This window comes from Pangasianodon hypophthalmus, chromosome 8, assembly GCF_027358585.1.
Source record: "Pangasianodon hypophthalmus isolate fPanHyp1 chromosome 8, fPanHyp1.pri, whole genome shotgun sequence".
Lineage (NCBI taxonomy): Eukaryota > Metazoa > Chordata > Actinopteri > Siluriformes > Pangasiidae > Pangasianodon > Pangasianodon hypophthalmus.
The window spans coordinates 6,471,984-6,497,657 of record NC_069717.1 but is presented as its reverse complement, the minus strand read 5'-3'; the positions used below and the strand labels follow the sequence as shown (position 1 = coordinate 6,497,657).

At 38.5% G+C, this 25,674-nt stretch overlaps 2 protein-coding genes across 5 annotated transcripts in view; both read right to left on the bottom strand.

Annotated features, from left to right (window-relative positions):
- Positions 1-12,022, bottom strand: part of phf19 (PHD finger protein 19) — a 49,065-nt gene extending 37,043 nt beyond the window's left edge. For all 3 annotated transcript variants that reach the window (XR_008302137.1, XM_026928091.3, XM_034306540.2), the window contains exons 1-4: positions 11,853-12,022; positions 2,316-2,519; positions 616-697; positions 202-297 (exon numbers count right to left, since the gene is read on the bottom strand). Coding sequence is in view for 2 of the 3 variants with exons in the window: in XM_026928091.3 (XP_026783892.3) it covers positions 202-297; positions 616-697; positions 2,316-2,495 (358 nt within the window). In the remaining variant the exon portion in view is untranslated. The remainder of the gene's footprint in view (positions 1-201; positions 298-615; positions 698-2,315; positions 2,520-11,852) is intronic.
- Positions 12,023-13,955: 1,933 nt separating this feature from the next.
- Positions 13,956-25,674, bottom strand: part of traf1 (TNF receptor-associated factor 1) — a 29,115-nt gene continuing 17,396 nt past the window's right edge. For both annotated transcript variants that reach the window (XM_026927965.3, XM_026927966.3), the window contains 3 exons: positions 22,722-22,899; positions 16,667-16,815; positions 13,956-14,473 (listed from right to left, as the gene is read on the bottom strand). In XM_026927965.3, the coding sequence (XP_026783766.3) occupies positions 14,255-14,473; positions 16,667-16,815; positions 22,722-22,899 (546 nt within the window). In that variant the 3' untranslated portion in view covers positions 13,956-14,254. The remainder of the gene's footprint in view (positions 14,474-16,666; positions 16,816-22,721; positions 22,900-25,674) is intronic.

Below are 25,674 nucleotides of genomic sequence, written 5' to 3'. Positions count from 1 at the left end.
TTTTTTAAACTTCATCTTCAGATTCCCTTGTAACACTGTACTGTCATGTCACACATGCTTTCATCCCGACATGTAGCTCTTGGAGCATCTGCTTGGTTGATATTTGCATAGATGAAATTCTGTTCCACAGACTAACCTCATGTAAATGTGGGCTGAGAAAAAAAAACTACTCTCCATTTTCGGTGCCGAGAAGTGACTCACCAATTCCACATTTTCCGCAGATAAGGATTTTATTCTCAGACACCATTGTCATCTCGGAGCACACAGAGCATTTGGGCTCTTCTCCCGGAACGCCAGCTGAGTTTCACACACACAAGGAAAAAAAACAAAAAAAACATTGCAGCATAATTACACATTCACATCATGTATATCACAGTCAGTGCACGCACACACACACACACCAACCAAACACAACAATAATTCACCTGCACTCTGAGATCATCCAGGTTACATTTACCCGCTGAAATTCACAAAACGCTAATTAGTGTGAGTGCCCTGAATTACATTAAAGTGACAGAAATCTACATGCTTCTTCACAGCTCCATGGAAACAGGAGACATGACTACAGTACTGCAGCAGAGTGTTGGTAGGGAAGAAATCATGGACGCTGCCTACCGTGTTGTATGTCCTTCCAAAGCACCCAGAACTTGGAGTTGTCTTCAAACGTGACGAAGCAGCTCTGTTTTGAAGAGCTAACCTACACACACACAAAAACACACCATGTAATGACTAGCTCTTAATTGCTATACAATAGGTGTACGTACACTGTGCACATTCTATAACTCATGGGTACCATTACATGATCCTGAGAAGAGGACAAGGCAAATGCTGGATTTCTGTTAAATCAGGGGTTAACTACCCACGCAAGCAAGGGTCAGATCTAGATAATCATGGTCTTCATAAGCCTCTGAATATTACTGGACATTTTGGACAATGCATATAAATGTTTAGAGTCAAGTGAGAAGGGCTGCACAATAATACCTAAAATAATCATCACATAACATTTAACCCATTCAGAAACAAAATCACTTGCAATCATTTCTCTCTAACAGAAAAAACGCTTTTTCAAATTGTAAATCATAAGCCTATATTTTAACCGAAGCAAGTTACTCCTTAGTCACACTAGTGAATGGAGTACCCTTAATTCACAATTTTATGCCACAGCACGTTTATGGCGGATGGACACTTCACATAATCATTGGAATGGTGATGTTTTCTATAAGGAGATGTTTATTTAGCATTTTGGAGAGGAGTCTCCAAAGTCAGCGCTTTGTAGTCCAGAGGTAAAGCTATTCCTTTATGTTCAGACACAGGAACTACCTACATTTCTTTTTTGACTTCTTAAATTTAACAGAAAGCCACAACAGGAACTAACTTCACAGTTCATGGGCGTTTGACTACAAAAATTTGCTATAAATAGATAAACACTACAAGGCATCATTCCTCATTAAAAAAAAAAAAAGTTAGCTTTGGCAAACTGCTGTGGTAGAAATGGATCGTGTTGTTATTGGAAAATAATCAACTTTGGTTGGTAACAGAAATTCTGTTTCATGTTGGGCTGGAACACACGACCCCGTCGTTGATTATTTTCCTGCGGCAGCATTCCTGGTCATATTTCATTCCACAGATATAAATAAATGACATTTGCTTATGCTTGTGTTGCATATTGAAATAGTCTTTACGTGGGAAGCAGAGACTGGAAGATCTTCAGAGCACACTCTGAATGGTCAGACAAATCCCTGCGAGTTTTAGCTCATCATACATTAATTCATCTTAAATTGTTCAGAAATTAACAGGAATTATTGTTCAGTAACTAGAGTAAAACTAATAGCAAAATGTATGTCATTTTAAAGCAAAAGGAAAGTAAGTGTAGACCAGCAGATGGATGGAAAGCTTGTGAAACAATAAACTAACAGTCGGACTTGTAACCCGTAGGTCATGGGTTCGAGTCTCAGGTCCGGCAGGGATTGTAGGTGGATAAGCTCACCAATATCACAGGGGATTATATTTAAATAATTAAGAAATTTGTGCTCACAATTGAAATAATAATTACATACACACAAGTTGGTCTGTAGCATAATTATCTTGTCTACTAGCAGCAAGCTGAGTTGGATTTGTGTTGTAATCATAAAGACAGTTTTGCTCTCCTTTAAGCTTAAATTTGATGAAACCCCACAGATGAGTGATGTCTTTAACATTATAAACACAGTTCAGTTGCACTCACTGCAAGGGAGCTGTAATACTGAAACACACGCTGCTACACACACTGCTGCACACATGGCTACGCTCCAGTGCTTCCATTCACACTGACTCACCCTTTGGATCTTGCCCAAGTAATACAGGCCATCAGACCAGCGGCAGAGTACGTACTGGCCCACAGTCAGCTTGCTCTCCAGGTCACTGCAGTTTTTGTCGTGCTTGGGCAGCAGCCGCTTGGCCTCCAGCTCCTCCTCACCTACAGCCAGGTAGCCATCCCGGCACGCTCCCTCCAACATCCTTAACGCACTCACCTAGATTTCCTAGGGAAAAGCAGAAAAACACCAGGATACAGCCATGAAATATAAGAATGGTTGCATGTGTCAGGGTCTGACAAATAAGAACATAAAATTTAAAAATTCTCTTATAATTTTAATTCGCCTTCTCCCAGTTATACAAAGAGCACACGCTAAATGCTCAGACATCTCCAGATCTGATATTAGTTTTGACACATTCTGCGGTTTCTGTAGTGTCAGATTCTCAAAGTATGTGACTGATTGATGTGATAATATAAAGTTGGGCATCTGATCTGATCTTCATCGTAAGAATCATACTGCACAACACTTTATTTTCGACTACACTGTATGGATGAAAATCCTTGCACGTTAAAGGTAGGCTCAGTAATTATTATTATTTTTTTTTTTTTTACACATCAAAATTTTTCCAATATTTGGTGTAGCACTTATCACATTCAGGCAGCTATCAATACAATTTCTGCTCACTGGGAAAGAAAAAAAAAAAAAGCCTTTGGTCTTTGTGGAGCCCTAGAATCTGTAAACATGTTAAAAATAATAATAAATGAGCCAACAACATCCAACCAATCAGGATGAAGTGGCATCTCAACTTGCTTGTAAATACAGAAAGCTCACCTACCACTCTAGCATTCAGTCTACACGTCTGTTTTGAAGGCTGTAATCTTTGGAGAAGCTGTATTTGTTTGAATTACACCGTTAATCAAATTAGCAGCAGGTCTGACAGTTTAACTCCAGGTGGTGTCCTGGCAAATGTGTGAATATTAGTCGTATTACCAAAATCTCATATTTTGTTTAATTTTATATGCTTTCATATTCAGAAGCTTCTAAGTGATTTTCTAAAATTGAAAAAAGTGAGTCCAGGCTTTTGGTTTGAAATGAGCAGGTGCTGCATGAACAGCAGGATGCATTTCGTCGGTCATGTTTGCTTTCGCCTGTCAGCAGACTACAAACGTGAGTCCCATCAGCATCATCTGTACAGGCAGGTATAATATGAGTGTTATTACAGCTGCATAGCAAAAAATGCATGCAATTTAATAACAGTGCATTAACTTGTGTTAAATTTGGGCTGGACTTTTGAGTACACCGGTACCGTTTCATGTAAACGTGTTCAGATAAGAACAATCTGTAGCATACACACAATATAACGAGAGCGCTGTAACAGTATTATCCAAGATAATCAACCATGATATTGGAAACAACAGGATGGTTTCAGTGATCATGTCATTAAATATCAAAATACTCAGGTATTCAGTATCTCTAAATATCTATAGTGTGAGAAACAAGATGCTCATGTCATTTTTATTGATATCTGTATCCTGGCAAAGATGTTATGGACCATTTGGCTGTTAGAGTCTTTATTTTTTCCTACATTGATCATGTCACGATTAACAGGACAATGAGTGTTTAGCATTGATTGAACTGCACTGATCTTGTATTTTAGATTAATGATAGAGATCCTTGAAAATTAAAACATGAAAAGGTGTGTGTGAGTGAGAGAGAGCTGAGAGTAGAAAGATCAGTTCTAATAAGTTTTTAAGTTTAATGTGGATGGATGGTTTAAATTTGTGTTGTGAGTTTAACAAATCACTTTTCCCTGTGCTGTGGAACTGAGGGAGCAGGCAGATCGTGCAGACATGCAGTACCGTGCAATAGTCTTCTGCACCCTAATATTTTTCATACAAATTTTGTTATAGATGTTCATTTGTTGACTTCTGCATTACCGAGTGAGTAAAAGACTATTTTAGATTCTCAAATATTACTTTTCAAACAAAAAAAAAATTAAACAGTACATAAAATGTTTGTATGTCAGTAAAAACAGATATATTATGCAATACACCACTTTTCAGACAAAAAAACCCATAGTGCTGGCTCTCAGATTTACCACCAAAAACAGAGGTGAGTGCGAAGTCTACAGAATAACTGTGGCACGTTCTCCAAGAAGCTCAGAAAAACTACCAGCCAGTTTCCCAAAAGTGCATAAAATGTACCTGAGAAGTAAACGTAAAAGAGTAAATGTACTTGAAAGAGTAAATGTACTTTGATGTTTTTTTAAAGCAAAAAAGTTGTCACACCAAATATCTACTTTGTTAGGTTTACTACTACTTACCTTATAGTAAGATTTACACTCTTTATAGGAGATTTTTATGTAGAAAATGTTTAATTTCATTTTTAAGGCATCTTTGTTTTATAGCATTTCTATATGCCTAAGAATTTTGCACAGTACTGTACAAAGTGAGAAGAAAAATCTCTCACAGCAGTCTGACAGGAGTGAAGAGCTGGAAAATGGAATGAACCTGAACCCAGTCAGTTGTGTCCTGGGGTCCACTTGACGTTACAGCCCCAAACACAACATTTCACAATGTTTTGGGTCAGTCTCTTGCATTCATGTTTACCACTCCCTAAAACAAGCTTCTAAAGCCGACTTATTTTTCAGTTATTTATCTATAAAAAGTAAAAAATAAAATTACAGCCGGGAGATATGATGATATAATATTGATATTGTGATAAATTATGACACGATTTTCTGAAATGTTGCGGATATTGTGTGCGTCTGTGTGTAGGTATATAATATACATACATACATACATACATACATACATATTAAATTTTTAAAAACAAACTGATTGGAAGCAGTTAATTTGATGCAGAAATTTTGAACTTCTTTTAGTGGTTTTTTTAATTATTAAAATTGTATTTAAATATAAAAAAAATGTATTTTGCTAGACATTTAAATTAAAAAAAAAAAAAAGACTTTTTTTTTTTTTTTTTAAATATAAATACACCACCACTCTTCCTGTGGCAGTTTGTGAGCAAACATACATAGTTACACACACAATGTATTTTAGAAATGGCTTCCAGAATCACAATATGATATTTCTGTCATATCACCCACCTGTAAATAAAACACTTCAAGCCATGCTGTTATAGGAAAATGATCAACAACAGGGTTGTGGTGCAGTCTGATGTGAAATAGAGTTACTGTCATCACCGCAAATTTGATGACTTTTATCCATGAAACAAGTTAGCTCCGGTTGTAGGAACTTTGCTGGCAAGATCACTCCTGAAGTATGACCTTCTCTATGCAATTCATAACCCATACCAAGAACAAAGGGTTAGACCAATACTTCTTGTTTATATAAACTCCACATTCTGCCTTCCTGGGATGGTCATAAATGCCTTTTGAAACCCACGTGAGGTTAGCTGCAAGAGCAACAACCAGGATGGCCACAACACACCCAAGAGCAAAGCCGTTAAAGACTGTCTCTGCAGGAAGACAATGAGACAGAAAGTCATCCAAACCTCTGTTTGGATGCCGTTCGATCAGCAAAAACACTTTTCTTTCAAACACATCAAATCTGAGAATTACTCAGGGCATTCATAACCTCATTTTTCATATACTGCATTGTTCATAAACTGTACTGAACACAACAACCAGGTCATGTTTGGTTTCATATGCATTGTAAAACCATGCTTAGAACTTTGGAGTTGGTTTCATAAATGTAGATTCATAATCTAGGCATTTTATGAACATGCAAAAACTAGTGCAGTTTTTTGGGGGGTGTGAGCTGGGATTCCACGCCAGGACTTTCCTTTGAAAAACAACCGCTCGGCATCACTGAATAAGGAGAGGCAGGAACCCTGATCTGCCTCATGACACCTCAATATAAACTCACAAAGATGGCGGCGCGGTAGCATGCAGTGGCCACTCCGGATACAAAATGGTGCTATTTTTGTCTTTAGCCCGTCTTTTAATGGCACATGGACATCGGAGCTACCGGTGCTCGTGTATACCACCGCCAGACACTTCTAAGTTTCAGAAACAACACTACAGCTATTCTGCATGATGATCTGCTGGAGAAGCTACGCGATCTCTGCTTGCTGCAGGGACCAGGCCTCCAGCCCTCAGCGTCACCTGATGCCGGTGGCCGGGACGTCGCAAGCGGTGCGCGAAAAAGCAGAAGCGCGGCAAGAAGGCGGAGGTCCGTGCTAGGCTAAAAACAAACCCTAGCCAGCTGGCTCTCCCGTCCATCCTCCCTGGGCAAATAAATTGGATTACATCCGACTCCAGCAATCTACGCGGTGTGAGTTTAGAGACTGCTGCGTCTTTGTTTTCATGGAGATGTGGGTCAGCGACAGAGTTCCGGACGCCGCCATTCAGCTAGACGGGCTAGCCTCGTTTCGTGTCAACAGAAACACAGCTCTGTGCAGTAAGGCTCACGGCGGTGGTTCGCGTGTTTACATCAACACAGAATGGTGCAAGAACTCTGTGCTAGTTTCTAGTTATTGCTGGTGAAGTTTGTGACAGTTAGATGCAGACCATTTTATTTACCACGGGAATTCACCACCGTCCTTATAATCAGAGTGTACATTCCCCCAGTACTAATGCTAAAGACGTGCTCTGTGAACTGTATGGGACTATTAGTGAGCTGCAGAATTCACACCCTGACGGACTGTTGCCGGAGATTTCAACCATGCAAATCTCAAGTCGGTGCTCCCTAAATTCCATCAGCATGTGGACTTTGCAACGAAAGGGAAGAACGCGCTGGATCTTGTTTACACAAACATCCCCAGCAAGTACCGGGCAGAGCCCCGCCCCCACCTCGGCTACTCAGACCACATCTCTGTTATGCTAATCCCAGCATACAGACCGCTCGTCAGACGCTCCAAACCGGTTCTGAAGCAGGTGAAAACCTGGCCAGCAGGAGCCACCTCTGCTCTTCAGGACTGTTTTGAACACACTGACTGGCACATGTTCAGGGAAGTGGCAACTGATGGCGACTTCACCAACTTGGAGGAATATGCGACATCAGTGACCAGCTATATCAGCAAGTGCATTGATGACGTCACTGTCTCCAAGACCATCACCACACGCTCCACCACACTGAGGACCCAAGACTCCGCCTTCAGAGCAGGACACAAGGTGACCCTAAGAACAGCGAAGGGCCAAACTGTCCCGGGCCATCAGAGAGGCAAAGCACATGCACGCACAGAGAATCCACAACCACTTCAAGGCCAGCAGAGACACGCGGCGCATGTGGCAGGGCATCCAGGCCATCACCAACTACAGGACAACATCACCTACCTGTGACAGTGATGCCTCCCTCCCAGATGCGCTGAACAACTTCTAGCCTCGGTTCGAGGCACAGAATGGCGTGACGGCGAGGAAAACCACCCCTCCTCCCAATGACCAGGTGCTGTGTCTAACCACGGCCGATGTGAGGAAGACCTTACACAGAGTCAACCCGCGGAAGGCTGCTGGACCAGACAACATTCCTGGCAGAGTGCTCAGAGGATGTGCAGACCAGCTGGCAGATGTTTTCACAGACATCTTCAACACCTCCCTGAGCAGCACCGTTGCTCCGACGTGCTTCAAGGCCACCACCATCACCCCCGTGCCAAAGAAGTCTTCAGTGTCCTGCCCCAATGACTACCGTCCCGTTGCACTTACACCCATCGTCATGAAGTGCTTCGAGAGGCTCATGAGGCACATCAAGACCCTGCTGCCTCCCTCACTGGACTCCCTGCAATTCACTTACCGCCCCAACCACTCAACAGATGACGCCATCACCACCACCCTCCACCTGGTCCTCACCCACCCGGACAATGAAGACACATATGCTCGAATGCTGTTCATAGACTTCAGTTCAGCATTCAACACAATCATTCCTCAGCACCTGATTGGAAAGCAGAACCTGCTGGGCCTGAACACCTCCCTATGTAACTGGATCCTGGACTTCCTGACTGGGAGACCTCAGTCAGTCCGGATCGGGAACAGCATCTCCACCACCACCACCACACTGAGCACTGGGGCCCCACAGGGCTGTGTGCTCAGTCCATTGCTGTTCCCTTTGCTCTCTCACGACTGTGTAGCAATGCACAGCTCGAATCACATCATCAGGTTCACCGATGACACGACCGTGGTGGGTCTCATCAGCAAGAGTGACGAGTCAGCATACAGAGAGGAGGTGCAGCGGCTAACGGACTGGTGCAGAGCCAACAACCTGTCTCTAAATGTGGACAAAACTAAAGAGATGGGTGTTGACGGCTCCTCCGTGGAGATCGTCAGGAGCGCCAAATTTCTTGGTGTTCACCGGGCGGAGAACCTCACCTGGTCGCTCAACACCAGTTCCATAACTAAGAAAGCCCAGCAGCACCAGTACTTTCCGAGAAGACTGAGGAAAGCACATCTCCCACCCTCCATCCTCACCATCTTCTACAGAGGGACTATCAAGAGCATCCTGTGCAGCTGCATCACTGCCTGGTTTGGGAACTGCACCGTCTCGGATCGCAAGACCCTTCATCGGATAGTGAGGACAGCTGAAAAGATCATCGGGGTCTCTCTTCCCTCCATCACGGACATTTACACCTCACGCTGCATCCGCAAAGCCACAAGCATTGTGGATGACCCCACACACCCCTCTCACACACTCTTCACCCTCCTGCCGTCTGGTAAACAGTACCGAAGCATTCGGGCCCTCACGATCAGACTGTGCAATAGTTTCTTCCCCCATGCCATCAGACTCAACACTCAGAAACTGGACTGAAGGAACACACACATACATATATGGTCAATTTCAGTACAACTTCTACAACCATCATCAGATTCACCTAATGATGCAAATCAAACACCGTTCAGATACTAGGCAAATTATTACCATTTCTTATCTTGGTGATGCAACCATCATCGAACCGTGTCTCATCCTGAAATTATTTCGTCTATTGGACTGGTGCCACGTTTAATAATTATTATTACAGAAAATAATCATAATGTCTAATATTTAAATTAATAGTAATAATTCACCCACTGTACCTACCCTACACTGTTATGACGCGTTATTACAGCTATAAACGGTCGTTTCCTCAACAGCCTCTCTTTTTCTCTCTCTCCTGAAGTTAATAAGACAAAAAAATGCAGCTTGTCATGTTACTGAGAAACTGCAAAGCCCTCCGGTTCTGATGACTTTCCCGTATCGGAAAGCTTTACGCAGACACTAGAGACTCCTTCCAAAAATGTTATATAAACACAAAAAAAGGTTATTACATCAACAGATACACACGTGTGGAGCATTCACTATACGATTCCCTGTGAATGAGCCGTTACTGTAGAAAGGATAATGTATTCGAACGAGCGCGTTAATGCAAATCTGTGATATGAATTACAGTTGGAACTACTGTCTGAGCTGCTGTTATAGAAAACTAATCACCTTCTGACCAATCAGAATCAAGAAATCAACAGTGCTGTGGTACAATGGATATTTACCTTCTGACCAATCAGAATCAAGAAATCAACAGTGCTGTGGTACAATGGATATTTACCTTCTGACCAATCAGAATCAAGAAATCAACAGTGCTGTGGTACAATGGATATTTACCTTCTGACCAATCAGAATCAAGAAATCAACAGTGCCGTGGTATAATGGATATTACTCAGTAACTGCAGTAAAACTAATATGAAAAGTCTGTAGTTACTAACACGAGTGGGAGTTTAAAGGGTTAAAAGTGAGAGTATCGTTCTGCTGAAAATGGCTTCACATGTCGTGATATATTTTTGCCAGCTACTACTTTCTACCAGAACCAGGTTAACATCAAGCCCAAGAATCGTGATTTGTAACTGAATTGATTTTCAGCTCACCCCTCCTGTTTAACCAGCACACCTCCCTTCTATTTAATTGTCAGGGCCGCACACGAAAAGGGCAACGAAACACTGTTTTACAGACAACGCCACAAAAACGTGCATGCCACAAACGGTTCTTTTAAGCAGTTCCATATACTTTGCACATAAAAAATAGACAGAAAGTACCATTCTGCGTTTCAGGGACAGTTTGATGAGTCAAACTCAAACTCCAGCAGTGAGTGAGACAGAGAGGAGCATGGTTTCAATAAGGAAGTCAACTACAGACCTGCTGAAACGGGCCCGGCTTTTGTAACAGCAACATGAACGGCCGAGGGTCGTCAAGACCGGCCCTAGCAAAGTGTTTCAGCAGACTGAACCTAAAAAAAATCATGTAGCAGAGACGTTTAACATATGGAAAATATAAAACCACCCTAGACGTAGTTCAACGACTCTCAGCTTGCTGTAGCTTACCTGAGCACATCCATCGCATTTATATAAATTATTTAGCATGGGAAGAATGCTAAAACTTTATTAATTCCCTTACCATCTCTGGTTTTTAAAAAGCTTTTTAAAAAAATCATCATGAAAACTGCATGATAAGATGAGTTTGGGTCTGATCAGAGATGCATCTCTTCTGACTGGAGTCATCTGTCTTCAGTAAGCGCTTTATCCTGGTCAGGGACGGTGTTGATCTGGAGCCTATCCCAGGAACACTGGGTGTGATGCGGGATCACATCCTGGTTGCACAGAGAAGACAACCCATCTACCGGCATGTTTTTGGGAGGTTGGAGGCAACCGGAGATCCCGGAAGAAACCCATACGGACAAGGGGGGGGGAGCATGTAAACTGACTGTAACAGTCAGAGATCAGGATTGAACCAGGGAACCTGGAGATGTAAGGTGGCACGGTGCAGTTTTTAACCCCTTCAGCCACCAGGACTTGCTGGCATGTCCTCGATCTTCTAAGAATTTCATTGCAGTTTACTAAAAAATATTCATAGCAGCAATGATGAGCAGGATGAACTGCTGAACAGTAAGGGGGTTAAGGGGTTAATGTTGTTATGGAAAAGAGCACTTGGGATGGTACTGGTCTGTAGGGACAAACCCATTATAATGTTACTTCATGCTTAACAGAATGCATTTTAATGAATTATAAAATAAAATAAATAAAAAAAAAAAAAGATAATTTGTGGAGTGTTTGTTTACCTCTCAATACAGTGACAATTCCCCTTAGAGTGTAGTTTACTTCAGTAAACATGTGGCAAAGCATCAAAAGTTAAATATAAATAGCTAGTTATTAGTTCTCTCAGAACTAGGAATTGAAGTTTGCAGTATTAGCATTTATGCTAATTAGATGAAAAATGGAGGTTGGACGCTGGAGCTAGCTCTGAAGCTAATAACATTTCCCTCCCTGATTCAAGCTTCAAATGCAGCACAGAACTAACTTTAGCTCGCATGACAAACTTTTTTTTTTTAATGCAATTCGAAGGCAAACTCTAAAATGTCTCCTTTTTCACGCGTTTTAAAAGTAAAACGCTGCGAATAATGTTACGTAAGTTAAGTTTTGTAAGCAATAATATTAAAAAAGCAAGCACGAGCGCTGCACTGTAACGCATTTGCATCTAGGCTTCCAGTAGCGTTCACTTTGAACTGAGTTACAGTTAGCTTCGCCTAGCTGATGGCATGCCAACAAAAAAAAAATCAAGTAAATCCGATTTCTTTCATTACCGTCTTGATTCCTCTCCTCTCCCAGGGGGGATAAAATATTCCCTCGCAAAAAATGTCGGCGCTGCACTCGCGGTGCGATATTTCCATTCGCTAACATAAAAGTTTCTCCAGCTTCAGCTGGACGCGCAAACAGACTCTGTGCGAGTCGCCATTTTTTCACCTTTTCCCGCGAATCGTTTACGTTTTGCTTATGTAATTAACATCGCCCCCTCCGTCATCGCCACGCCGGAAGTACCGCTTCTCACTGCTTCTCTCCGGCTGCGTTCCAAACCGCGTAGTAGAGCACTACATAGTATAGAAAAGTAGGACGCCACAGCTAACGGTACTGTTGTTGCCATAGTGCTACAGGTGGCGTTATTTAGTAACGTTGAACACGGATTGGGATGCAGCCTGAATCTATATCAACTGCGCACCAGTAAACTGAATACAATAAAGAAATAAGGTTTCATAAGTAAGTAAACAAGACTATAGTGAAATATATATATATATATATATATATATATATATATATATATATATATATATATATATATATATATATATATATATATAATTTAAATTATAGATTTTTAAATTAACATTTTAAAGTAATATTCATTCATGAGTTATAATAGGATAAACATTAGTTCAGTATGTTATATGAGTTTATAAGTCAGATAAATATTAGTTTAATATATGAGTTTATAAGTTAGATAAATATCAGTTCAATGTGTTATTACGCATCTACTAAACTGAACCGATGATTAATTATGTATAACACATGTCCACAATAATAATAATAATAATAATAATAATTATTATTATTATTATTAATAACAAAGTTGTTGTTGTTATTATTATTATTATTATTATCATTATTATTATTATTATTATTGTCTGGCCTGTCCTGGGAATGGGATACTGTAAATGCCTGGTATATTAATCATCAATGTGTAATTTGTGTACTTGCAGCAAGCAAACCAACCAAACTGTCATCACAAGAAATGTAAATTTTGAGTTCTACTCCAAAATTTACCCATTACCCTCTTAAATTTCACAGAGCTGTGGACAGTCCCACAATTCCACACCTCAGCCCCTTTCTAACAATGTAATATTAGTAATATTGTACCAGTAATATTAGCACGATCATTTTACATTGTTTTCATGTAGTCGGATGGGATTTAGTTTCTTCCGACTGACATAAATTCATGACTGTTATTTCTGCTATTACCATAGGCTTACTACTGTAAACAGCTGGTATATTAGTCATCAGCCACTGATGTGTAATTTGTGTATTGGCAGAAAATACCTTTCCCTAAATTTTGGGGCAAACACAGAAACTGGCTTTTTAAATATGCCAGCATAGGCATATTTAAACCACATGTAATGTCTGGTTACTCTCAAAAGTGGTTTTATTCCTTTAGTTTAAGTTTTATAACCTAATTCTAATCTAATTAAAACCTAAGTATAGGTTTTAAAACCTATACTCATGGTGCGCTCTTACTGCTGAGTTTGTTGTGCTGGCTCCATTACTAGATGTGATCTTGGCAGGAAGACACCAAGACAAGTTTAAAAAATAATCTAAATAAAAGCATTTCCACATCATTTTGGTCAAATAAGTAGAAATGTTATGGGCAGAAAATCATTTTTGGTTAAAAGTCTGTTTTTTGTTTGTTTCTTTCTTTCCAAAATTCCGACAGCTTTTTCAGAAAGTCACACACATATACGTCACAATGCTGCCAAGCTACCATCATACGCTAATGGTAACTAACCCCAAAAGACTGTTAATCCAAACTAAATGAAGCACCGTTGGGGAAAATAGAACACATATTCTGTGCCTACACCAGCTATTTCCTCATTGCAAATAAAATCTAAAATCAAATAAATTATTTGTCCACAAATAGCTCTCTGTCTCCAGGGTTTTCCATCACCATTTTTTTGTCCAGACTTCCTGCTACACCTGAGCTGACGCACAGGATTATGGGATATACAAGCATTCGATCTGGATGTGATTCTAATGTCTTCATGCCTCACAAATGTAAAGGAACACAAGAAGTTAAAACATTGTTGAAAAAAAGAATTCATATTCAATTCTGAGTAAAATAACCATCATTTATTTCTTTTTTGTAATTATGCAAATAATATTAAATACAACAAATGTAAAAAAAAAAATCACTAGTAAAACAGAAAGAAAAAAATTGTGAGATCGAAACATGAAATGTGAAATCTAGAGATTATGTCTGGGTATTCCTGAACAAATATAAAAAGGCTCAAATTAATTTAAATCCATTACACCTGCTATATATTAGGTGAAGCAGCAAAAGAATGATTCAGGCCACATTTTGTCACCCAAAGCAAGATTTTCAGCAGTAGCAGCCCACTCAACCTGACCTCAGTCCCTTCTTCCTCAGCTACATCATCATTCAGGATGAAGAGTCCACCACACACTTGATAAAAAGCGTGTCGTCTTTGCAGTATGCATGCTTTGGGGAGCGCAGCCTGGCCAGGGGGCAGAAGAGAGGGCAGCCGCTGGCCACGTTCATCTCAGAGACGGGCCGCTGGAACGACGCGGATGAGAGGTCGGGACGGAACGTGTCGATTACATGCTCTCTTTGGTTCTGGTCAATGAGGAAGAAAGTCACCTGGAAAGGTGAAGAAGGCCGTCATTACATCAGACTGTAGGTAAATATTAAGCTTTTCCAATTGTGTTGTTTCACCTAAAATAATATCAGGCTAAGTAACAGGAGCTCCATATAAATCAAGACTTCAAGGTTCTTCAAGGACTTTTTTTGGCAAACTTGAGTTTAAGGTATAAATATGTTATTTACATGAGATCAAATACAAGAAAGAGGTTTTACACCAGAATGTGTGGCAGTCTGGGAAAATCTGCTATAATGTTGCTGTGGATGAATTATGGCAAGCAGCCAAAAAATCAGATTTTAGTCAAAATAGTGGCTTTCTGTCCACTGAGTCTCTAACCACTGAGTCTCTAACCACATGGTCTGGAGTGTTTTATTCCGCTTATACCACAGAGATTTGCCAACGATTACAATGTTTAATTTGTTAATGAATGACACGTTTTATTAGTCTCAGTTAAGATTTAATCTTGTGGAACGTCTGTGAGACAAGTTAGTAGCTGTTATTACTTACGTTACAGCCACGAGAAACAGTCTTTCCCTCACCAGCCTCTCTCTCTCTCTCTCTCTCTCTCTCTCTCTCTCTCTGTCCACAGCTTGTTATTTTAGCAAGGAAGACTTAACTAAGCTGGGAAACTTTGTAAAACACAGAGACTCCTTCCATAAATGTTAAATAAATATCTCCTAAAAGTTTTTTTTTAATCTATTAATTATTAGCCTTAGATTATGTTGAATATCTGCCGTATAAGTCCCTGTGTATGAGCTGTTACTATAGAAACAATAAAGTATTAGAATGAGCGCATTTATATTAACCTATCGTTCATGTTACAGCCAAAACTACTGTCCAAGTCATGTTATTTTACAAAAATAATGCACACCTTTGGCCAATCGGATTCAAGAATTCAAATGCACTGAGGTATAAATATATTGTATAAATGTTTTTATTTACTTTTTATTCTTGCCTAGGATATCTTCCTGCAATGATCACTTTGGGTAAGGAGCCAGTTTAACAAACGGTAAAAAACGTTGATTGTTTTCCTTTAACAGCACGTCCCGCATCCTTTACACTACAGCAATTTAGCAACAATAACTTTTTTTTTTTTATTAAACAATAACCCATACTTTTTATCTATTTATGCTTACATTTAATGCTGTGGAACACCCATGAAACAAGTTTGCTCCTGTTATTAATTATGTTATAACAGCTATAAGCAGTTATTTCCTTTTTTCACTTTTGGATATAACCAGACTTTAAACTGCTAGAGCTTTACTTATGGTTGAGGCACATGGAAAAGATAAACATATTCCAGGAAACGCTGTAGTTTTCAGAATTACATCTAATAGAAAATGTCCAAAATGTTTCAAATTGTCTTTATTTCAAATTGTTTTGCTCAAACTTTGTTATGCATCATGAAAATGTCTTCTTTCACATGTCACTGATATAAAGTCAGTCTTTATTATACGCTATATCAAACTAGAAAAAAATCCAAAGGTAATAATAATAATAATAGTAATAATAATAATAATAGTAATAATAGTAAAAGAGCCATAACTGCACCCTAATTCAGCACCTCGTAACCACAATATGTCGACATTATGCAGGATTTAAGTACTACATTTAGCTGAAGCAGAAGAGCAGACTTTAAAATGCTAGGACTTTACTTGTGGTTGAGACACATGCAAAAGAGAAACATATTCCAGGAAAGACTGTAGGTTTCAGAACTATATCTAATAGAAAATGTCCAAAATTTCCCCACACATATAGTGATTAAGAGTAAGAAAAAAGCTGAAGCTGCACCTGCATTGAGGGTCAAAACTTTTTGGCTCAAAATATTAAAATCACAGACTTGTCAGTTAGAACTTTATAATTCCAAGGTCTTGAAATATATAGTGATGGAGACATTCTTGACAAGAAGTTTTTTTCCATTTTAATTAAATTTCCATTGGGGTCTGGACTTTTTGGGAGACATCACATCAAAACCATTCGCATTCATGCCAGAACATATTGACCCGTTTCGCTGTGTCAACTGCAGCCATAGCAACAAGGATTTTATTCAAGTCGAAAGACCAGATTCCAGTCAAGAAAATGGGAATAATCCTGTCTGGAGGTCTAGTTACTGTGTCTGATGTTGTATCTGGGTGATACATTATTGTAAGGAGCAGGTTATTGCGTACTGAGTGACACTCATTCATTCTTACCTTGTGTTTGAAAGGCCATGAGAGAAGTGGGTCATACTCTCCTCTCATAATCACGAAGAAAAGAGAGATGTGTGTCCCTTTCCCAGCTCCGTCTCCGTGCATGTACAGCCGCATGCACACTTTAAATCCATACCTCGATGTATAGAAGGCTGAAAAAAAGTCAACAGAGCAATGCATTGTAATAAATAAATTACAGACTCATATATTATATAAGTCAAAACATTAGGGCGTGACACTAATTATAAAAATAAACAAGACATAAGAGACTGTAATATGTTTCTTAAGACAGAACACAACGTATTTATACCTGTTATGTGCACGTTTCATTTTTCTTGGATTTTGTTTGTTTCGTTAGACTTAAGCTCTGATTGCACAAACCAATTCTGTCTGTTATCGCCTCGAAGTTGATTCTTTTCCTATAACAGCAGTGTTTTATTCCTAATGTTAAATACCACATCAATTTTGTAACACTATCAACTTTTCATTCATCAAAGAATGACACGTCATTTTATCCTTTTAAAGTTATGTATAATGTGGTGGACCATCCACAAAACAAGTTAGATCATGTTAACAGCTATAAACTCTGTTATAACTGTTACATAAGTTGGTCTCTCACCAGCATCCTGAAGTTAATAAGACATAAAAATGAAGCTTGTCATGTTACCAAAAAAAAAAAACTGCAAAGACCTCAGTCCTAAGACAGTGTCAGAAAACTTCTCTAAAAAGCTCTGGCACTGGAGACCCCTTCCAAAAGTCATAAATAAACATCTCCTTGCAGAAAACTTTGCCATATCTATGATTATACATTTGTCTTTGTTAAATAACTTGTGTTTTAAAATCTGTTTTCAAAGAACATCTGGCATACAAGTTCCTGTGTTACTAGAGAAATGATAACATATTAGAACAAGGGCATTCATATAAACCTCAGATTTCCCTTGCAGTCAGAACTACTGCCACAGCTGCTGTTATAAAAAATGAATCAACATCTTCTGACCAGAATCTTGAATACTACAGCACTGGGGTATGACAGAAAGTAATACATGGTTTGCCTAAATTCAAATTCTCCTAAAAATTTGATGTAATTAGTCGATTAGGAATTTGTAAAATAATAAAAACAACAATAATAGCAACCACAACAACAACAACAACAACAACAACGATAATAATAATAATAATAATAATAATAATAATAATAATAATAATAATAATGATAACTACATAAATATAAACTGGTCAGTGTAAAGTACTCAAGGGTCATGCGGCTATTAAAGGTGTAATTCAGTTATTTTAGCAGAACTTGAAAGGTGGATAGTCACACTTGTTTCCAGCATAACATACATTTAAGCTTAGTATACATCACTTCTTATTATTTTTTAAATAATACTATTATTTTAAATATTGTTATTTAAATATTGTTCATAAATATTAATATTTATTAAACATATTATTATTCATTAAACATTGTCATTACTATTATATCATTACTATTATTATTTATTATATAACACAATTGTACCACTCTGTTTAACGCACTCTGAACTGCTTTCAGCTGCTATTTCTACCTCCACAATCATATAAATTACAACCAAGTCTACCATCTTCTACTTAAGGTGCAATACTGGACATTAGGATGGTAATTGTGTTGTGTGTTGTGTTGTCTGTGATGTTTGTGTATATTGTAAACTATGTTGAATGTAATGTGTTATGACCAAACACCAAGAAAAAATTCCTAATACATGTAAATATATATGACAAATAAAATGTTTCTGATTCTGATTGACTTTTACCTAGAAGAAGAATTTGAAGAACAAGCAGTTGAATTTATTCAAGAAGTTGAATAAAAATACATCTTGATTCAAACTAGTTTGCAATTTACATCCTTTTTTAAAAACATTTGTTTGGCACACATGTCAAGACACTGATCTATGCTATACAGAATATTTTAAGTTGAACCAATTGGAATGTAATGTTAGGATTTGTTACGTGTACAAGGCACCTGCCAGATCTGATATGTTTTACATCCAGTGCTAACTATTAACATTTAATTCATTTGAGAGAATTTCTCTGGCCTTGAAAGCTTAGCCAGTACACGACACACACTGGACAAAGAAAAACAAAACAAAAAAACCTTTAATACAGTAGTTGCCAAATCAGTGAAGCATGGAATGCTTAATTTAATTGACATATAAATGGAAAAATTAAGTACTTTCCAGTAATTCTTCTTCAAAATCAGAAACATTTCAAATCTTATCTCAGGCATTTGTATGAAACACTTTGGACTGATAACAAGTTAAGACAGGAATGCTGTTCCCTTATTGAGTAGAAGTACTGCAAACTATGCAAACTCCTTCATTCATTCAACCTTAGTAAGTGCTTTATCCTAGTCAGGGTCACAGTGGATCCTCAGCATAGCCCAGGATCATAGGTACGAGGTGGGAATACACCCTGGATGGGACACTTGTGCATCACATGGCTTGTCAGGCCCGGATTGGCTAATCGGAAGCACCGGGAGGATTCCTGGTGGGACGGTCTGTTTTTTGACCGCGAGGGCCGGTGTTGTCATGCCACTGGGTTGAAATACGAATGTTGTTCTAAACTGCCTGCACGCACAGCAGCCCCACTCTTTTTATTTATTTATTATTTTACCACAGCCCCACTTCTTTTTTTTTTATTATTTTACCGCAGCCCCAGTCTTTTTATTTATTATTGTCTCGCAGCGCCACTCGCATACTAGTGCAGCCTGCAGGTTAATGATGACGTAATTATCTTTCGACTCCCCCGACAGCGGCACCTTGCTCAAAAAAAAACAAAAGACATGCAAATTATTGGTGATATGCGAGCAAAAAAATAAGAGCTATAAATGGATAATAAAAAGCGCAAAGGTGGCGCTGAAAAGGCTAGAATAAAAAAAAGAAATGTACTAAGCTGAGTACATATTTCCTTAAAACCATTGAGAGTACAAATGAAGACGATGAGTCGGACGGTAAGCTAACGTTAAGCTAGTGCAAAACAACGTTGTCTGCAAACCACCATTCATGTTTATGTATCAAACTTTTTCTTGTAGCTCTTCAGCAGCAGCAGCAGCAGCTTCTAGTCCAGTTTGCCGCTAACAGTGAAGAGCCAAGCTCAGTAACGTTACCAAGCACCAGTCATGAGCCCAACACAGCAGAAAGGGCAGGTAGGATTGTCATTGAGTGAATATAAGAATTAGAAGAATTAATATTAATGAAGAGCATGGTGTACACCTGCTCAATGAAAAATGTCCCGAGATAATTAATGATACCAGCTGATTCAGGAGCACTACATTAATGAAACTGACTTGAATAGATCAGAAAGCTTTGTAAAAAGGGGAGAATTGTTTTGTGATGAGAAATATGGCCATTTTTAAAATTTCATTTAGTGTCAGAAGCAGAGCCAGGACGCAGTTGTATCATGCAAGAGACTGATGCTCTCACTGTAGAAGACACAGGTAAGCTGACAATATTTGAAGTTGTAACGCAGCTGTTTCCTGACTTATGCAAAGGAAAAAGAGATGATAGTGTCATTAGAAAGTGCAATACATTTTATTTTAATTTTATTTTAAATTTTTATTTTTTATATTTGTATTTATTTGATATTTCAAGGTTTGGATATTTATGAACACTAATTATTACAGAAAATAGATTCGGATACTGTTAAACATTACACTGTGTTGTTGTAAAGAATACTGTTATTAACTGTTCTAATAAATCTTCACTGTGAAGCAACACTTAGGCTACTGTATTAGCACTGAACTGGAAATTATGATATTTTTGAAAAATACAATGAATTACAAGGCTGTAGATAACAGCGCACTATTGCAGATGTATATACTGAAGTTTGAATTACATTATTTTAATATAGTCAGTCGTGAACTAAAGTGGGCCGGTCTAAGTCATGAAACTCCAGAGCTGAAAATGAGTCCCACTCCGGGCCTGGGGCTTGTTGTTACGCTACTATGAGTTATTCAGTAACTACAGTGACAATAAGAGTAAAAGGTGTATAGTTAGGAGAGTGAAGAATGTAAAATAAGTACCTGCTGATGGGAATTCAAGGCACTATATACAGTACGTATACAGGGAGGTCCAAAAGTCTGACAACACTAATGAAAATGCTTCTATTCTGCATTCTTTTCAATTTAATACAATTTTTAAAATGACAAATTATATTATCAGCAGCAAATTGAGTGATAAGTATAAACTTAGAAATGTTCACGTGAATTTCAGAATTTCTTAGTGTTTTGTACGCCCCCTTTTGCATGCAATCTAGCTGTCGTGGACTCCAAAGGTTTGTGTAACTCCTGATAAATTATGTTATATCAAATCCATTGGAGTGTTAAATAATCTATATGGCCAAAAGTATGTAGACACCTGACCATCACAACCATATGTAGGCCTTCTCCAGACTGTTTTCACAAAGTTTGAAGCACACAATTGTATAGAATGTCTCTGTATGCTGTAACATTACAATTTCCCTTCACTGGAACTAAGAGGCCCAAACCTGTTCCAGCATGATGGTGTCCCTGTGCACAGAGTGAGCACAGAGTGAGCTGTGACATGAGCATGAAGACATGGATTGCCAAAGCTGAAGTGGAAGAACTCAAGTGTCCTGTACAGAGCTCTTACCTTAACTCCACTGAGCACCTTTGGGATGAACTGGAAGGGCGACTGCGCCCCAGGCCTCCTCGCACAACATTAGTGCCTGACCTCACTAATGCTCTTGTGGCTGAATGAACAAATCCCCTAGCCATACTTGAAAATCTAGAGGAAGTCTCCCACAAGAGTGGAGGTTATTATAACAGGAAAGGGGGACTAAATCTGGAATGGGATGCACATATGGGATGCACATATGCCCAAAAAGCACATATGGGTGTGACTGTCAGGTGTCTACAAACCTTTAGCCATATAGTGTATGTGCTTCAGTGGAAGAGACCACAGTCATGGGACATGACTTTCAGGATTCCTTTAGTGCACACTACATGAATTTAACCCCAAGTCACCAACTAATTTTGGGGCTCATTGTCTACACCTGCTTGCTCGGGGGTCTTGCAGTGTGTGTCATGCACAGCAGATCCCTGAATCCAGTTAATCATACATATATTTGTGTGGGAAAATGAGGGCAAACTGTAAGCAAATTAATAATGCTTTTTATTACCACATTATTTGTCACGTAACAGGAACAGCAAAAATAAAAATGAACATGACATGAATCCTTGAGCCGCACAGTTTAACAATAGTGACCTTTTTTGCACCGTACCTTTTAGCAATCCTTATTGCCTATATCTCTCCAACAAATATTCCTCCACATTTTCCCATAGTTCTAGTATACATTTTCTTGTTTCCATACAAGGTCACAAAGTCACATATCGGACAACTCTCTCATTTATTTTCACGAGAAAGCAGAATTTAGTAATCAGGTGCGCTTCAGCGGGGATCTTTCCAAAGGTGAAAGATTGTGTAGTGTGTGAGCCTCATCTGCGGGTGATTATGTAACGTGCACTCCCCTACAACACCAAACAACTGAGTCGCAGTGTGAGCAGGTCAGCGATTCTGAGATTTTGAAAGTCAAGAGTGAACTCAGCCTAAACTGCAATCACAAACTGCTAAAACAATAATGATAATATACAGATAGCGCACATGTATGCTGCTTAAAGTTCCAGCACCCCCCAAAATGAAACACCTTCCAGTGTCCCTGGATAAGACTCAAGGAAATTCTGACCTTTTGTACCAAAGAGTTAACATAGTCAATATCATAATTTTGCTTAAATGTAAAAAGTGACCTTGAAACAGTGCAGAATCTTGGAGATATTCTTGTTGTGTATTCTTTGTTTTTAATTTTTCAAAATTCTGAAACCTAATGTTTATTTTTCAGTCTTAAAAGAAAAAAATCCCCGATTCTCATGAATTTTTGGACCCCACTTTTGGAGTTTTTCCCTTGCCACATGTAACAGAATGAAACTCTCACTCCTTGTATATAGCATACAGATCCATCCTGTGCAGCAGGCGGTTGATGTGTGTGTGTGTGTGTGTGTGTATACCTGGTGAGTACTGGCTGCTCCTTTGCCCTGTGGCTGCCTCTCTTAGCTTCTGACTGACATCACAGATCTTCCAGAGAAACGTGCCATCGTAGGACACATCCTGCTGCGCACTGATGCTCTGCTGCAGGGAGGCGATGTGCACGTCTTTCCTGATCATTCTCTGTTGCTGGTCTGCAACCTAAAAACACCACAGCAGACAGGCCCTTACTGTCAAACAGGACATTTCTGTATCCTAATGTAGCTGCTGAAACCACAGCCTTGAGACAGTATACCACTCCACAGAGATATTTTCCTTTTTACAGTATGTGCATTATAAAGCGATGAGCTTTCTCAGATCTGCCAGAATGAACACATTTACCACATTTACCACAAAGCCTAAACTATTCCACTGTGGCGTGATCTTATCACTGAGTATCAGCTCTTTAAATGAGAATCGTGAGTGTAGGGGACATAATCCTGCAAAGCTACACAACTCTGGACTGATAACAAGCTGGCTCATGCAGCGATAATGATATGTCTTTATCACCTGACTGCTCTGAGCTCATGGACGAGACTCACAACCTCACCCGCTGAGGCTATTATAGATGCTCACAGGAGCCCAAATAAAGAATCTCTCCACTTATGTCTACAGGAAATGTAAATCAAACACCCGGTTAACATGTAATGTGTAAATTCACAACGCAAGATGATTGTTATAGCATGTTTTACATGGAATTCCTTTCTAATTCGCTATATCAATAATTCACATTCAGACACAAGTGCATCTTATTTGCTGAACACAGACGAAATGAAAACAAGATGAAAATAATGAACTCGTTTGTATAACAGAAAATGGATTTAGACAGTTCAAGTGACTATTTTCATTATTGATTGAGATGAAACAGCATGCACGGATGATTGCGCACAGGTGCTGGAGCAGCTTTTGTTAACCTCATTAGCATTACCAGTGCAAATGATTTGCAAAGGAGTCAAGTTGTAGATATGTTTCGTGGTTAAAACTAACATAAATTTACTTCCTGGAACTGGGGGCCACGTTTACAAAAAAAATTTCTTACTGACCATTTGTGCTGGTGAGTGTTGCTAATTTAGTTTTTAATATAGTTTTTCTACTAAGAACATGCTTTCAAATAAAATACAGCCAAATCTTTCCTAATGAATAAATGGCAGGCACAATGTAAACCCATGTTTTTACTGTTTTTACTTTCAGTCATAGAACATTAATGTGATGTTTTGCCTTAACATGGTTATCTACCCTACCAAGCAGGTTCCAAAACCTTCTAATCAATAATCCTTGTATAATTACATTTTGTGCATCCCGCTCTCTTTGGGAATTGTACAGTCTGTGATTTTAAACATGTCTCTGAAGGGAAATTAGAACTACAAACAGGGATGCAAAAAGTACTGAGAAATTATACTTAAGTGCAAGTATAATGTCCCAAAATCTTACTCAGTTCAATGTGGAAATATCCAGCCAAAAGTAAAAAAGTTCCTAATGTGAAAAGTACTCAAATATTTAAAAAATAAATGTTTATAACTGATTAAATAGAGTTAATTTCATGTTATAATGTGAAAAGTAACTTTTATTACTTAACTAATTATCTTATTAGAAGGTGATTTTCATTATAAAACAACTATGTTGTTTTGCCAGAAAACATCATTCAGTCTCTGTAGGTTTGCTGGACATATGCATGACTAGTGCTACCTAGTTTGCTAATGAATGAATCAGAAGCAAATAACCAATATTTCCCATTAGATAGAATTTTACTTGCGTAGACAGTTACATTAGTTACTGAAAACGAAGCTGTCTAAACTGAAATTAGCAACTAAAGTTCATGCTATTATTATTGCAGACTAAGATAGATAAATATAGCTAGTAAATATAGCTAGCAAAACTAACCTCAACATGCATTTTCAAATTAGATGAATTCATGCCTTCTAAGGACGTAAAGGAGACACCTCATTTGATACGAGTCTTTGATTACTCCAGGATACTGAAACATTTTACCGAGGTAGGACCAGGAGTCATCATCCACATCATCCACAAGTTCAACACTGCAATCCAGTGGCTTATCCATGTTCACACACACACACACAGATAGCTATAGCACTAACTATTGTGTAGCATGAGAAGGTTTACCGCAGATGACAAATTGGCATGATTTTTGATAGTTTTTTTCTACACTGATAAACTTGATTGGATGCTAAACTGAGCCCATTCTATTGATGTATAGTGTCTGGTCATTGGCTGGATGAGAGAAGTAGAGAGCTTCATGATTTGTAACAAGTACTTTGAAAGTCTAAATAAAAATGTAGGGGGAAAAATGTACAGTTTATTTTCTTGGAAATGTAATTAAGTAAAAATAAAATTATTTAATTCCAATAAATTAAAGAATCAATACACAAAAATAATAGTTAAATATAGTAACAAACTAGAATTATTCAAATATTTTCCACTACTGACTACCTTTTTAACAAATAAATATATAAAATTTTCATGTGGTGAAGCTTTATGTAAGGAGACATTTGTATAACATTTAGGGAAGGAGTCTCCAGTGTCATTTTGTAACAGTCAGAGGTAAAGCTGTAACTTTAAGTTTTCCGCCATGGAAATCTAAGGATGTAATCAAAATAATCAATTTCAGGGTGGTAAGCGTAAATCTGATTCAGACGAGGAAGAAGAATTAATCTCCCAAAAAGGAGCATCCTCCGTAATATAGAAGTCGCTCAGATACAGAATATCAGATGTGAATCAGATGGCTCTCAAGATTGTATGCTGATGTGACTTGTGGCCAAAATGATGTTTCTATTTTCATTTGTATTTATATGTCATTTATATCGTTACCGCAAAAAATACCATGAAATATCGTTATATACAGTAGTTTTAAGTCTATATTGCCCATCCCTAATCAGGCCTCATTAAACTAAACGTGTCTTGGGCCTGTTTAGTGAATCT